At 38.5% G+C, this 16,725-nt stretch overlaps 1 protein-coding gene across 6 annotated transcripts in view; it reads right to left on the bottom strand.

Annotated features, from left to right (window-relative positions):
• Positions 1 to 16,725, bottom strand: part of SH3D19 (SH3 domain containing 19) — an 81,567-nt gene that overhangs the window by 11,076 nt on the left and 53,766 nt on the right. For all 6 annotated transcript variants that reach the window (XM_068187295.1, XM_068187296.1, XM_068187299.1 and 3 more), the window contains 5 exons: positions 9,753 to 9,862; positions 6,229 to 6,341; positions 3,994 to 4,052; positions 1,758 to 2,022; positions 519 to 587 (listed from right to left, as the gene is read on the bottom strand). In XM_068187295.1, coding sequence (XP_068043396.1) covers positions 519 to 587; positions 1,758 to 2,022; positions 3,994 to 4,052; positions 6,229 to 6,341; positions 9,753 to 9,862 — 616 coding nt within the window. The remainder of the gene's footprint in view (positions 1 to 518; positions 588 to 1,757; positions 2,023 to 3,993; positions 4,053 to 6,228; positions 6,342 to 9,752; positions 9,863 to 16,725) is intronic.

The raw sequence follows: 16,725 nt of genomic DNA, 5'->3' as shown, positions 1-16,725 counted from the left end.
GGCTTCTGATAATAGTCAAAAAGGCTGCTCATCACTCTCATTTCCACTAGCTATTTAATATTAATAGGGTCATGCCCTAAAACCACGTCAGGATCTGTAGAAGCAGAGAGAAGAAATTACTGTCAAGTCTGTTATGTCAAAGCCAATTTGCTGATGTATCAGGTACAGCACTTCATAAAGTACTGGCTTATTTTTTGCTCAATTCTCAGATACTCGGCCAAGGGAGTGATTATTTTCCTATGAGATGGAAGAACTTTACTGGTTTCCTCTCCCTTTTGGCACTCCAAATAATTACTCTTGCTCTGTTCCATAAGCTGAATGTCCCTGTGCTATGAGGCAAATCATCATTATTGGGTTCTGTTTTGGCAGTTGTTTTGTTTTGATTACAGAAACAAGGACTTAATAAATCACTATTACATGTCTCAATGTAACCTCTGAAGACTTAAACATTTGATACTTTACTGCAACAGGAGTCTTGTTCATTGAGTATTTAAGCCAGCAGGGAAAAAACACCTTACCTTACAGGACAGTTCTCCAGAGTTCCTGGGAAGACAATCTTCCTTGGCAACTCCATGAGGCACAGGCAGCTTGAAGAGAAACAGAGGCAAATGGAAAAGTTTTTTTCACTTCTAAGCACCTCAAATTTTCACTTCAAGTGATAATAGTCAGATGATTTAACTATTTAAACCACGCACTGCAGGTAATTAGGAGTCCAGTGGAAGAGGACAGGTTTCTTTGGAAGACATTCAGAACAGACTGCTGCTGATATGAACTGCCACTCTGAGAAACTCAGGTGGTGTCACCCCCTTTGAAAGTGTCTTAGACACCTAACTGATATCACACCATACACTACAAGATATTCAGAAGACACTGATGCAGAAACATATTCATTTGTCATGGAGGGCACTAGAAAAACACCCTGGGAGGAAATTTCCATTGACACTAAGACTTCAGGGCAGGGAATTACTACTGATCTTCTACAGAAAAGAATCTCATACACAAACTCAAAATGAGTGAAAGATCAAAAAGGTGGCAACTGAAAGTTTCCACTTCATGCTGATGGAATGTTGATGCTGTTCATGGTATGGCTGCTTTTTTTGACAACAGCACTGGTTCAAGCAGCCACCAGCTCTATCACTGACCAGTTTCGAGTTTTTGGGGAAAGACCTTCTTTGTTTTTATTTGCAGTGTTGATCCATTTGTATTTAAAATTCCCTAATAACACATACAATATCAAAACCATTTTTATAATGAAAAGGAATGGCATCAATAGGATGAAAATGTAAGATTTGCAATGTTACATTCCTCACTTTTTGCAAGCTGGAATAAATAAGGTCAACTACTTTGTAAATTCCAATGCTTCCCCAATTTCCCGAAGCATTTTGATATGTATGGGTGAACCAATATACAAATGCAATTATTCAGCATAATTTTACTGAAAGAGAATTCAGAACCAGCGACTGAAAAAAGAACACCCAAGCCCCAAGAGCTATGCATTAAAGAAAATATAATTACATATATACACAAAATTATACCACAAAGATCTGTACTTTATATGTATTTATTGCTTTCTCCAGTATTGCCTTACTATTTATCTACTAGCATTTTCTAGGGAAGATTATGCTGATAGATGCACTTTGAAAGCCACATAATAGTAACCTACTTTAGTAGGTTACTACTATACCTTTTTCTCTGCTATTTTAACCAGCGCTGTTTTATAAAAACAATGTACTCAGATAGAATATCTCAACTCTCACCATGTATTTATTGTAGAGAGGATGACCAGGTTTAGGTCTAGGAGGTAATGCTGGATCTGGATTTTTAAAGACTGCACTTTTTGCTCTCCTGGGTCCCAACCTGAACTTGTTGTTTTTTTTATCAGAAGCGGTGTCAGAACTAGATCGCGAAAGAACATCCTTCTGGGAGGAGGTCTTGGCTGCAGAGAATTTCGGTGGAGGTGGCCTTCCAGGAACACTTTTAGGTGGGGGAGGTCGAGCAGGTATAATTTTTCCATCCACAGGCCTAAAAAATTGTGCAAAACATTAGAAAAACATGCATATTAATAAGCCTACCACCTCATCCTAGATACAGTGTGTGTAGTAAGGAAACAAGATTTGTGATGACCTGGGCCGTACAGTATGTAGTGTCTGAAGCTTTCCAGGAATACACAAACTCTTCAGATACTGTCTAGGACCAGATGACCAAGTCCTTAGAGAGATCCTTTGACTACGTATTTCCAAGTCTGCTCACCAACAGCCTGCCAGCTTTCTGGGGAGCCCACTAAATAAGAGGATTTGTTTCAGCAATCCAGCTCTAGAAAGATCTTTCTTTGTAGCTGTTGCAGGATGAAGTTCTGCCATTGGAGAGCTTTTATGAAAGCTGGTCTTCAGGAATCAACCTAACTCATTCCTTGGGATGCTACTTACCTAAAGTGACTCTGATGAAACTCATGAAATATCACACCACTTTGCACATTGCCATCAATACCAGAATTTATCATTTTTTTATGCAAAAGATGTCTACCACAGAAAGAAAACATTGGTGAAAACACTCAAGTTCTCTGGCAATGCTAGAGGTCCTGCAATCCTATTAGCGCAAGGAGCAGTTTAGAAACCAAAATCAGAGACTAGCAAGTGACAGTAGTAATATTTACTAGCAATTAATATTACTAGTAATACTCCAAAATTACAGTATCATGTAATTGTTATGTGGTATCTTCAACCAGTTACTGCAAGTTTCTGCTACAACTGTTTTTTTGTTTCATATAATTTAATTCAGCATAATTATTTGCTCACATACAATCCTCATGGGTCTGCAAAAATTATCAACCCCAACAAGTGTGCATTGGTGGATCTTTGAAGTATAATTCTAACACATTTTGTGAGTGTCACCCATCACTTGAGAAGATACTAGTGGCTCTACTAATGCTCCTGATAAGAGTTCTCTGTTACTATTTGAGTATGAAACAATTTTCATATGTCAAAAGAATCTTTCACTTCTCTTCATCATCCATCTCTCCCTTTTCTTGGCCTCATCTTAAACTAAGCATTTTTAATATTGACAAAAGGGGATATTCCAAGTTAAACTACTGTAAATCTGTAAACAGACCAACCCACACATTTCAAAGCAACTTAACTAAACATGAAGACCCTAACAAGCAATTCAGTGAATTATTACTACTTACTTTAAAAAAAAAATAAATTAAAAATCCATTTGAGCAGAAGAGTGAAAGGACAAAATATTTACTGCAGTTCCAGAGACCCTCATAAGGTTAAGAATGTTATACTAAACTGAATGTGGGGAAGGAATAAGCCAGTAAAGAGCAGTAATGAGGTGTTTCCTTGTGGCACATCCACGTAGAGCAAACTCCTGTGTTTAAACTCACAGATTCAGAATGCAAACACTGAGATACCCACAGTGGGCTGGCTAGTCAATGCCAGATCTCCATCCACTGTGTCTCTGGCATTGATGGACATGAATTAAAGGCTGGTCCAGCAACTTTTGCCCTTGCAGACATTCTTTCCTTTTGGTTCACAAGAATAAAAAACTCCAGGGTTATCACTGATCCTGCACCTGCATTTTAGGTCCATAGTGTATAGACTAGCCAGTGCTTCTGGGGAGCTGCTGGCCCAGCATCTGCCCTTTTCAGGGCGGCATTATCTGCCACCTCCATTCCTTCACCACCCAAATCCCACCACAAGTGCAAGTGCTGTGGGTGAAAAGGTTAAAGATTCAGAAAGGAATGACTGTCAGCAGCCACTGTACATTAGCTGAAAAGTCAAACAGCTGCTCTCCTATAATCTCCTTGCTCATACCATACTGTACAAACAAGTATTAAACAGCTACCAACTTGGTCCTGCCTATTTATTCATGAGTAGAGAGCCCAGCCAAGACTATTGAGCTATGGCTGGAGTCAGTAGTATCTACACAGACTAACTATACAAATTAATTTAGAAACACCAATTGTAAGGGCTTTTGGAGAACCACACTCACCTTGGGGGGAGTAGAGGTTCTAGCTGAGGCACTCCAGCCTGTTCTGAGTGATCCAACTCCTACAACCATTCAAAAGAAAAAAGACATTTCTTTAAGCCTAAGGAAAATAAAAAATCTTGTTTAAATGATATAATTCTTGTATTAAATTACATCCTATGGACAAGAAAAATAATAGTTTCTGGAGGTCTGGGAGTAAAGTAGTAAGAATTATGGTGTGATTCTGCAATTTTAAAGCGTTGTTGAGCAAGGAGGAAAATACGGAGGGCAGATAACCTGATTTACCACCTGAAACACAGCTTCAGTTGTGCATTAAGTATGACCCAGCCCCTTCTTTCCTACTACGTGGCAGTAAAACCTTAAGAGCCAGTTCCAGGAGAGTCATACAAATGTACAATTACACTGCCCACAGGAATTTGCATTATCTACTTTGATTTATTCCACGCATGGAACAGTTTGAACAGGCTTAAAGCAGAAAACATGACATGAATGCAACTCACACAGGACAGCTTCTCTTGCAAACAATATTAGCTCCCATTAAAGAAGGCATCAAAATATGTTTGATAGAGATCTAACAGGCAAATCCCAGTGAATCTTGCTTTGCCAGATGAAGGCATCACTCCTCCCAGCTGCCCATGCTGGCCCTGCCAGAGATTACCCCTGCACAGCAGTTGGAGAGGAGGACATGTGCCATGTCTGAAGGGCTTGGATCACAGTGATGGATTAACAAGTGACCATCCTTACTGCCTCCTGCTGTTCATTTTCATCCCAAGTGCCAGAAAGTTCTGCCAGCTCTGTGGAACAAGCACAGCTACTTCTGGAACAGCATCAAAAATCAGAGTGCTGAATCTGGGTTCATAAGAACCCTTTCTGAACCAGTACTTCTAGATAGGTCTGAACAGTCCGGTTTACTTAATTAGGTGCTTGAAACTCAAACAATTTCTGTGATTTTTCTCATCTAGAAAACACCCAGATGTATTTTGACAAAATCTGACCCTTGATTGAGCCCCCAAATTAATGCTCTGATTAAATGACCCTATTAGAAAGAAAAAAACCTGCCACTTTCAGATGAGGATGTTATCCTCATAACAAAAATTTTCCTCTTCTGTGTGAAAAGGAAGGAATCTGTGCCAACTGCTGCTTATGGTTAACAATTTTTGCTGTTGCTGTTTAATCACTTCCACTGATAAACAATACTAGTTTTAGAAGCACAGCTCTTGCCTTTCCAAAGATAGGATTTCAATGTTCCAGTTGATTCAATACAATATTTTAAAAAAAAACATCCTCTGAAGCTTATACATGCCTGTCACAATAACCTGGATGACACTGTAAAAGTTTGGAGTTCTACTGCATAAAATGTAATTTAATGTCCTGTTTCATAAATTATTTTTTCAGCATTATCCAGAAAAGGTGGAACCTCTCTAAAGAGCCTTTTCAATGACGACATTTTAATATCCTTTATCTTAATTGCAGAGGCAGCTACAAAGGCATTTGTCGGCAGCATCCATATAGTAAGGGATTTTAATTTGATTTGATCTTTTAGTGCCTGTGGCCTTCACAAGATTCTCTGCCATTTTTGTCATCAGAAAACTCAATATTTGTAAATTTTACTGTCATTTTCCAGTTTATTTTAATTCTGTTTTGAAAATCTTTGTCAAATGCCATTTAACTACAACGCCATCCATTACTATGTACATGCCCCAGCGCAAGGAGCAGAGCCTTACTTCCCAAAATAGGTACTTCTACTCAGCAGAAACAATTAGAAGGAAAGAGCTGAAAAAAAAGCAAGCTTCATTCTTCTACAGAAAAGTTTCCTATGCCTGCAAATTAGCACAGACAGCAAGAGAAGTTGTGTGAACGAAGGTAAAAAGATACATTTCTAAAGCACAATATTGACAACATTTCACCACGTAAATCCCACCGGACTTTGAGCCACTTTGCAATGCTTTTGCACTCAGTTGTAGAATATCATGATTCCAGGTGATGAATACAGAAATTTGAAGATAGATGTGATCAAAGCTTAGTAAAATCACCACAGACTTTTTCAAAACTGGCAGCAGTCTAAATTACCTAATTAATTAGAGAACAGAATTAAAAGAAAAAAGCCTTATATTTTTGAGTAGTTGTTTTCATCTTCTGGTCCTTCAAACAACTTACTTTACAAATGCTTGAGGATCACAAGAGATCTTTTAACCAAAGCAGACAAAGCTGTAATACAGGAAAACAGTTCTAACTTACCCCTTTTTTAACTAAGTCACCACTGCTGGGTTTTCCCACTGTGATACTGGATGTGTTCCCAATAGGCTTTTCAGCAGGAAGTGGTGGAGGGCTATGTGGGTTGTCATTTAAAGCTGTAAAAACCAAAGAAAATCCCAAATTAAAGTCTAATTAATACCCTCCTCACAAGGATCAACAACAGGTAAAGGAATCTACTTTTGTCTGGGGCATTTTTTGTGTGAATGCAACTTCCTTCGTCAAAGCTGGAGCAGCCAAAGGGAAGAACTACTTAAAGAATAGTGAAGGGAAAAGGGACATGAGGGGAATATTGTAACTCTGAGGCTCAATTCAGGAGTACTTCCCATCCTGCATAATGGATCTTCACTTTATTCTAAGGACACAGCAAGTCATTTCAGAATTCCAGGGTTTCAGCTGCAATATTTGGTGATATAATATTAGATGAGTAGAAGAGTTTCTACCCCTTGGAATGTCAGATTCATTACTGGATACCCTGAAACGCCATCACCACATTTCTAAACTGGCTCACTTTTTTTTTCAGCTGTCAGCTCCTGGAATATCCTTCAGGCTGGAAAACAGCTGAGGGTTATTTCAAGCAACCCTGAAAGATCAGGATACTTGGATGGAAGAATCTCCAGAAAGGTAAAGGCAAGAAAATAAATTACTGCCGCTACAAAGTTCAGGAGGACAGAAAACAGAGATGGAAGTTCCCAGGTAGTCTTTAAGGAGACAACCAAGTTTAGGACATGGAAGAGGAAACATTACAGATCTTACTAGGGAAGAGTGATGATGTCCTCATGCTCAATAAAGAACAGAAAACCCTTCTAAATATATGACATTTGCTTTCAATGTCTCCGCCGTTGAAACCTGGGAAGCACTTGGACAAGTTTTACCAGCATATTTACCATTTTGTCTTTATATATTGGAACCATGTCATCTATTTTACAATTTGTTTGTATATCAAGAAAATTAATTTCATACAAAGAATTACAGGCACTTAAGCTCTTCTGACTTCCAGATGAATTTGGAATTACATAAAAATATGTGTAGACAGCATGGACATCAATAGACTGATGACAAAAAAAAAAAAGGAGGAGAGATGCTACTCAAAACAAAACAGTTGCTCATTTCATGAAAATTACTCTCAACAAAGAAACACATAGAAAGGAGCAGTGTTGTTTATTTTCAACACCTTTGTGGCATTACTATTATATAAAACACGGCTGTGATGTTTAAAAATGGATCAGTTCAATTCTTAGGAGAAGCTCACAATTACTGTGTTGGCAGTGACCAGGCATGGGGAAAAAAAAGTTCATCACTTTTCTAAGGTACTGCAATGGATGAAACATAAAACCAATATCTGGCAGTAATTCCAAAACAATTTTTTTTGTTTTGGAATTACTGATAAAAAAAGCATAAAATATTTATGCTTTTATAAAAAGCATAATTACTGATAAAAAAGCATAAAATATTTATTTGCCAATTCAAATCTTGCTATATACACAGATGGCCTAATTTCCTCTCCCTTACTCTTTTTAAGGGCAGAATTAAAGGAACTAGAGAAACAACAAAAAAAAAGTCCCCAAGAACTCGAAGTCAGGTGTTATTTTCAGTGATTTCTAAGTACAATAACTGAAGTGGAATTTTAATGCTTTCTTTCTAACCACATCTCAACAAAAATGCTAGTCCTAATTGAAAACTTCAGTGGAGTTCAAATTCTTAAGCAAATTTTGGTAGTGCTGGATGGGCTGTTTTTGGGGGTTTTAAAATTTTGTTTATTTTGTTTGTTTATTGGGGCTTTTCAGTTTTTCCTGGTTCCTGATAGAATTTATCTCCTCAATAAACAAAGAGGGCAAAAGACTCCCCTGTACTGACATTATGTAGCCCCTTTACAATGTAAGTCCTACTATATCCATTTATATTTGGCCCACTTACACTGTTCTCCTCTTTTAACAGGTTACATTTCTGCAGCAGCTCCTATTTGACAAAAGGCTACTCTGATTTCTTGGAATATGCTTCTGTTTCTCCCTATCCCATTAATCTTCCAGCCACTGCTTCCCATAAGGAAGGCAGTCCATCACAACCCCCTGCTATTTGTAGCCAAGTACAGGACCAGCAGTCCTTTGTGGAAATATCAATTACCACTACAGAGCAGCAAGATTACCACTAGAGAGCAGCAAGAGCCCAGTAACCCACAAATTCAAAAGGGAATCCATCTCAAAAAAAAAAAAAAAAAAAAAAGGAAGAGAAAAAATGTCAGGTAGTTGGTTGGCTTTTTGTTTAATTTTATTTTTAACTGTAATTAAAATTTCCTTTATATAGAAGAATTATGTCATAGTTTCTTTATAGTAGTTCATAAACATATTCTTCCAATTGAAAAAAAACTTTTTCTTTTTAATCAGGTATTAACAGAAAGACTTCTCCTCACAGCTTTATCTTCAGTCTTGTCTGCATTTTTAATCATTTCCACTGCATTTCTCACATATGCAGGGGAAAAGAAAACCAAGAATTTTAACAGTGGGTTGTTGATGGGGGCGGATGGGAAATGAGTGAAACTCCTAGGAGAAATACCACCTGGCCATACAGTTACTACAAGCTGACTATACACCTACTAAATGTGGCCAAACATGATTTTGAAACATGAGTTTTAAGAGCTATCTTTTGACATTTTCCCTAAGCTCTGAGGATCAAAGATAAAGCCAAACAGAATTCTGCAAGTATGCACTTCAGCATACAGAGACCAACACAAAGACCTTGTGGCTCATTGATAAATTTGCACTCTGAGACGCTGTCAGTGTCATTTGTAAAGCTGTAAAGGATTAGAGGTGGCAGGTTTTAGGAACACAGTAACTCAGAAAACTATAGTCAAGACCCTGACATAAAATTGAACACATAAGGTTTTTGCACCCCAGTTCCCACATGCCTTTTTTATTCCCTCAAACTGCTACCTTAAACATTCTTGCTTAAATGGCCACAGATTTCAAAACTATCAAGGATCAAGGGAACTTCTTGATTTAAACTATGAAAACTATGCTAAACATCCCAACCAAGTTGTATTTGAAGGAAAGTTTAATGCACCAGTGTTTTTCTTTTGACAAGGGAGCAGCACTAAACCTCAGCTAAGGTCACCACCAAAGTCAGGATGGCCAAAGGTTCAGCTCCAGAATATGGTTTAGCAGACAAAACAAGCTTGCTTCTGCTGCAAGGGTCTCCTCCAAGTTTTCCTTTCCAGCCTTTAGATCTGCCCCTTACATAAAGTTTCACCTCTGATAGGCATTGGCTCCATCAGGTTTGAATGACATCAAACTCAAGGGAGGGAGCCCAGTGAGGCAGCTGGGCAGCAGGGAGAGTGACATTCATCTACCTCTCCCTCCCACCACGGCCCTTAGGCTGGCTCCTCTGATTTGTCAAACCATACCATGGCATTCCTTTGGCAGCTGGTATTAGCTGCTAAACAGCTAATCAGTTAAGACCCAGTTGAAATGGTTTTCTAACACATTTCTCAGACATTTGGGAGAAGAACTTACATTTCCCGGGTTTAGCTGGGATTCGGATTACAGTGGGTTTCCGAGCTAAAGCTGGTTGAGCCGACTGTTCCTTGGCAGGTTCATTTTTGGTAAGGAACTGAAACGGATCTAGAAGGAGGAAGAAAACCCAACATCTTTAATACTTATTTGCTGAACACAAATCTTACCAAATACTGCTTCCATTATTAAGGATATTTATATTTCTCACCCAATACAGTAACAAAAATGATACATCAGGCTGATGCAACTAGCATACCCAGCTCTTTGTACGTAACAGGTCTTCTTTGTACACCTGCTTTCATAGTTCACTTAACATAAATATGCTCCAGATACCTTCTGGGATTATATGAGCCACTGAACAAGAGGAACTGCATTGCTTGGTAATAGGGACCTGAAATCAGAATGGCTTTAGGGAAAGGTACAAAGCACTTGATCTAATGCACTGACATAGCTGTGAACACATTCACTGAAAAATTTTAATCAATACAATCTTGTCAAAGCTGAACAATCAGCACTGCAGCAGATAAAATACCTACTGAAACACACAAAACATTTAAATACTACTGAGTATAAAATGTTCTTGCTGTAGAACCAACTAATTCTTTTGAAGATTCTGCATAATTTTGTTGGTTATAAATGTAGTGACATGGAGGGAACTGGTTCACACCAAGGTCTGGGAGTTGTGCCTGAGCTCTGCTCCTACCTATATCACTCATTCCTCTACAAGCCTGCCCAAGCATTCCATTGGTAAGACAGGAGCAATGTTTCCCATGCTTCATTACCTTAAACACTGGTCTCTTATTAACAGGCATGGGAACACAGACACATGTAGAAGGCAGCTGTAAAAAAGCTACTAAATAAATAAAGACCAAATTAATGTGTTCTTTCTCAAGTACACCTTCATGTCAAAGAGCAATACTTCTTTCTTCTTAACAACTGCTACTTCTTTGTCTGACATTATCAAATTCTGCAGTAAAATGGCAATGCTTAACAGTATCCATAAAAGTGTACAGTAGAAACTGGAGGAGGTCTCTGGGTGATAAATCTCACACATATTCATAGCCACAACAACCAAGTCTGATCTCTTCTGCTGGCCTTTTCAGATGTGTAGCTCAATGAGATGTGAGTTATGGAGTGTCATAGTCCAAGAGAAGAAATATGCAGGGTATCTCTGAATTCCTCATGACTTTAATAAAAGCATACCCTTTTCCAACACTACTGCCATACTTCCTGACAAAGTTGGAAAAATCTGTGTTTGATAAAATGTTATCTTCAACACTTAAAAAAAAACGTGATGTCCTATGAAGTAATGATTTCCTATTGTCAATTTTGAACATTCCAATCCAATCTGAGCAATTAACGGTCTGTGCCTGGCAATACACGATCTGTGCCTGGCAATTCACGTAGAATTTAAGAAAGTCCAGAAATGCAGTATTTATTTATGAACAACCTCATGCCCTCCCACATGCACATGACTCAGTGGCCACAGCTCCCCCTTACCAGTGCATCTGCCATCAGCCCCCTCTGGCAGTGCCCTCAGCTCCCGCTGCCAGCGTGCAGCTGTCACAACAGCAGGGACAACATGCCAGAGGGCCCATGCATGCTCACCCTGCTCAGATGTCCACCCCCCACCAGCCCCTTGCTTAAGGCTTTCTTCACAGGCAGATCCATCCCATATGGGTGTGCTGTGTGGATTTGTGCCATGGCCCCTCTTAAAGCCAACCTGCCTACAGGTTCCCCAGAAACCCACCTGGCTACCTTCAGATCACATTTTAATCAGGAATCAAGCAAATCAATTCCTTCTGTTAGGCTGATTGTACAACAGCCAAGAGTGTACACTTCGGGTACAAAGGATCATGGCAGGTCAGCAATTTGTCTACAGATAAAGGTAAACAGGCTACAGTTAAAAAAAAAACCACTCTGTTACCATCTAGACAAAAGATGGCTCCATCACATTGTGCCCAAAGATTTCTACTACATCTGGAAATCAGGTACAGGCAACCCACAATGCTTTAGAATGTAAGGGTGAAATAACATTTTGTTCAAGTTATAGATTAGCACATGAGGGTGGAGGGTTTAGGTCTCTTCAGTGAAAGCTGCATTGCAGCAAGAGTTTTTGTAGAGGACTTGAAAACACAGACCACAAGTGGGTAGAAGCATTCTGGAAGTACAGTCATTACAAGGGATCAAAATCCCATCATTGGAGCAAGCCTGTAATATTGTTTTATTTTTTTATACCTCCATCTGCTAGCTACACTGCTAACACTTCGATTGCATTAAAAAACCCTGAAGATTTATCAAACCTTAACTTTTGTGCGGGTGTTTAGAGTGACTTTAAGTGCAGCTGAAAAAAAAAGAAAACCCTGAAACTGGGCTATGTTCTCTCTTTTAGTTATCTGGCAACTACATCAGACTTGAGGAGTGACCCTGGTGAGGCAGCAATACCTCAGAGCTGCATTTGCCAATAGGGAAGCTGGAGACACAGGATGAGCAGAGGAAAGGTGAGCAGGACTAAGTCATGGGCTCCTTGACACAGCATGACCATAAGGAACACTCTGGCACACAGAGCACCTCTCAGGGTAAGGTTCTGCAAAGGTGAAGGAAGTTCTGCACGAAAAATGAGGAAACAATTTTCCAAAGCCTCCATCTTATGAAAATAGAGACAATAAGAGTCCTAGTGGAAATGCTCTAAATATCCCAAACAATCACAGTTCTGCAGTCTTGTAAATTTGAAGATTTAAAATTATAAAAAATTGCTGTTTGTCAGCTGTTAATCACTGCTATGCATAGAAAGTTTTCTTGACCATTCAGCAGTTGGCAGAGGTCTCTACATCAATACATCTGACAATTTTTAAGTCTGAGAAAAGCAATTTCTAGGGCTGAAAAAAACATTTGATGAACATTAGTTTTCCACTCATTATCTTATGTTCAATTATATTGTTGTCACCTCATAATTAGTTTAAAACTCATTACCTTGTTTGTGTTATTCCATTCTCCAGCACTGGGCTTGCAGCAGAAATTGGCTGAGAAAATGACTGTGCTGCTTTGTGCAATGGGACTGACAACATATCAATTTTTTATGTTGTTTAACAACAATTGAGCATAATTTGAGCATAATTCATGGAGGTGTGAAAACAAAATTGTTAATGTACTCATTTAAAGCTTCTCAGCTCAAGGAAATTAATCTGCAAGTAATTTTTTATAAGACATATCAACAGACTTCTATTGATTTTTTTTATTAAAGTTTTGCAACGATGCTTAAAAATCTGTGGCTTACTTAGTCTTATTTTTCTAGAGCTTCTGTTTCAAGGGTTATGTGATAACATGTAGGAAAGACAAATGCAAGCAGGAAAAGACAAATGCAAGGTGTGTCTTCAAATAAACCATACATAAGCTCCTTTCTTTAAACAGTTTTGGAGAAACAACCTTTTACCCCCCCCCCACTGACATACACCACCCTTGTTTAAAATTAAAAATGAGGTTACAGAAGAAGCAGTAGCTTTTGCCCATGCAAGAAGGACAGATGGGTATCTTCCTGAAATATTTACTGGTAGTCTTTAAGTAAGAGGTAGTAAGATGGTAATAGATACCTCAGCAGCAGTAAGGGGAATCTCCAAACAAATAGTAGGTGGAAGGATAAAAGCCCACATGGTACTATCTGTTGTGAAGATGCTCCGTCCTGCAAGAAGCACTCAATACACATGAGAACAATGGAGTACAAAGGTGTGGATGCTGATATTACACCTGTCATTACGGAAGTATGCAACTGTGTCTACTTTCCAGGTTTAATGTCAAAACCTTAAATCAGCTGTTAAAGGCAAAACTCCCACATTCCCTTCACACAGAACAGTATTGTCACCAGAGTCTTCCAGAAACAGAAAACAGGAACAGACTTAATCAACAAATGGTTTTATTAAAACCTAGCCCCGTGAAAGCACTCTGGTGTTTATGGAAGCACAATCAGCCCATACTTGGGGGAAGATTCTCAACAACAGGCCCCTCCTAGTAATATAGCCAGAGAGTCAATAGAAACCTGACAGGTAACACCTCAGAGAACAGGGCTCATGCTCAAGAAACACTGTGAAATGTCACAATCAAAAGCTGGATGTTCACTCAGACATTATAAATCTCAACCTATTTACAACAATAAAGAGATGCATTAGACAGGTATGGAATTTAAATTCCAGCATCAGTGATTTTACCAAGCTGCTTTCCACAGTATTTTTCATCAAGAAAATTAACAGTTCACTGTTTTCAGAAATGGATTTCTGACACAGAGAGAATAATATGGACTACACCACCTTTGACAAAATATGCAATTTATGCAGCTCCCTCTTCAAGGAACATTGTCATGATCGGGCAACAACTGGAACTTTTAAGAGACTGGAAAATCAAAAAAAAAAAAAAAAGAGAGAGACAATGGGATGCATGTTCTCTCAGCATCTGATCTGTGCACAACCTGAAAGTAAGTTCAGGTGACACCCAGGCTTCTTGGTATTCTCTTAATGCTAGGAGACCAGACCAGCTCACTCAAATAAAAGGAATGCAATATCATTTGGGAGGAGACTTAGTACTGCTTCAGACTTAAAACTGGAGTAGAGGCAAGCAAATCTGCTTTGCAGAAAGAGCCTAGCCATCAGTGTGACAAAAGTGCACAAAGAACTATATAGAGTTTTGTATTCTCTGTAAAGTATAGACAAAATTTGCCAAGACATGCCACAGAAGATTTGACTTAAATGTACTTGCTGAAAATGCAAGCTGTCCTTAACTGAGCAATGAAATCCCATCCATATAGTCAGAAAGCTGGAGAGCAGATAAAATCTACCACTAGAATAGCAAAACTTCTTGGACTTTTGTAACACTTAATGGCAATAAAAGCATTAATGGGGTAGAAAATGACACACATACTACTTGTACATATAGAGAGATATAGATGAACCTTCTCTGAGCTTTTTCTCTCTGGAAGTGGGGGAATGCCCACCCTTTGCACCTGTGTGTATTTAAGAGCATAACCATTTGTACATTGTTCACCTGTACTAGTAAAGGTGATGGAAATTACACTGCCTTTGGCACAAAAACACTGTGCATACCAGCACGAGCTATTATGGGAGAGTTTGGAAGTTCCTCCTCTATCATGGGTCTAGTTTGCTAGAAATTGGTTGTGTAACCTGGTTTGACTTCAAAAATTAGATGCCGGAGGGTACCTGGACATACAATGGGTGACCAAGAAAATATACACCCAAATTGCTCTGAAGATTGAGACACACAGTCTTGTGCGTTCTTGCCAGGTGAATGAATGATATTTTATTGCCAAGAGATTAAAGTGTCCCGAAACAGGCAAGCTGGAAATTTCCAAAGCAGGTAATGGAAAGCAGTCGGACATACAAAATCTTTTTTTTAAATTGAAAATGTGAAGGACAAGGTAATTTATAATGTTGTTTTAAGTACCTAATCTACTCTCTTGCAAGAATCTCACATGCTTTCAGGAAAAAAAAAGGGGTTTTTAATAAACATTTTCTTTTAAATAAGCATTCTGTTGTTCCTTGACAAACTTGGTGAAGAAAGGATATCTGCATTTTAAATATTGTAAAATAAACAGATTTAATTATCAGAGAAGACAGATCTTATAAAGAACATTATTACTTGTGTGTTCACAGCATCTATAGACCTGGAACTCAAACCATATTAATTTGCATTTGACAACCTAAAGAGCTACTCATCTATTACATAGCTATGATTTAAAAACCTTATTTGTTTCCTGAGCCTTCTCCTGTGCCAACTTTCAAGGTCCTTGAAGGCTCCAATTTATATCCACTAAGCAAGCACCTGTAGTGACTGAAGAGTTAATGGATGCTTGTTATCACTTTTCCTGGACACTGTCAACCTTGCAGTGCAACCTACAGGACACAGCACAGCCCCCAGTCTCCAACAGCAGCATGTCCTCAGGTAAAACTATTTTTACAGGGTTTTATGCCAAAGAGCAGACTAAAATGGATGAGACAGCTCATTCTTTTCTGGGGTGGTAATTTGTCAGTAAGTAAAAAAGGAGACAGGTGTCTTGAAAATAACCACAATAAGAGTCATCAGAAACACTGCTGAACCTTAAGAAAAACTTCATTATTTTGATGATATGTCTGGACTAATCTACCCGTTAGAACTATTTCCTTTTTATTTTTTCCTTTTTCTTTTTTTTTTTTTTTCTTTTCCATCCTGAAGAAGCAATTAAAATCAAGCAGCTGGGCAATATCCTCACAGCAGACAAATCTGGAGTTACTCAAGCAGCAGTTTTTCTGAATTGTCTATAATGTCACACAAATGCCACCATTCATGCCACAAGAAGCAACAATACATATAAATGAATAGCAGCATTGCTTTAGTTGGATATTTTTTCTCAGGAGAGACAGAAATGAACCTTTACACTACGATAAAGTAGTTAGACAGGTAAGACAATTAAGAAATGCAGTAGTCTCACTACTGTTGGACCTGAAGGTAATGAAGATATCAAAATGAGATCTGTCTCCTGCTGGCAAGGTAAGGCACTCTCTGAACTACTTTTCAAAGCATCTGGTTTAAACTGAGTTCTGCTATGTCAGGCACAGAGCAATCAGTGAATTATATGCTGCTCCAGAGAGAAGGAAGAAGAGAGAAGAGCTCCCCACATGTGAAAAGGAATAAATACATTGCAGCAATATCACCTCCAAGTTTTAATTTAAATGTATGCTGTAAATGCACCCTAACCTGATCTTCTTTGTCCAAAACATACAGTCTCATAACTTTTAGCAAGCAGGCACACTACATGCTTTGACATAGCAACTAATGCAAGTTACAGGTAAAATCATAGTCTTCTGAAGCTGTGAAATTTACACAGTTAAACTTGCACTAGGATTTAATTTCCAAGCCTTTGTAAAAATGGATAAGTGAGAATTGAGCCCACCTGACATATTACCAAAACTTTTAACCACCAGGAACTGCA

This window comes from Anomalospiza imberbis, chromosome 4, assembly GCF_031753505.1.
Source record: "Anomalospiza imberbis isolate Cuckoo-Finch-1a 21T00152 chromosome 4, ASM3175350v1, whole genome shotgun sequence".
Taxonomy (NCBI): Eukaryota; Metazoa; Chordata; class Aves; order Passeriformes; family Viduidae; genus Anomalospiza; species Anomalospiza imberbis.
Note: the sequence above shows the minus strand (reverse complement) of the source record. Positions and strands in the feature narration are given on the sequence as shown.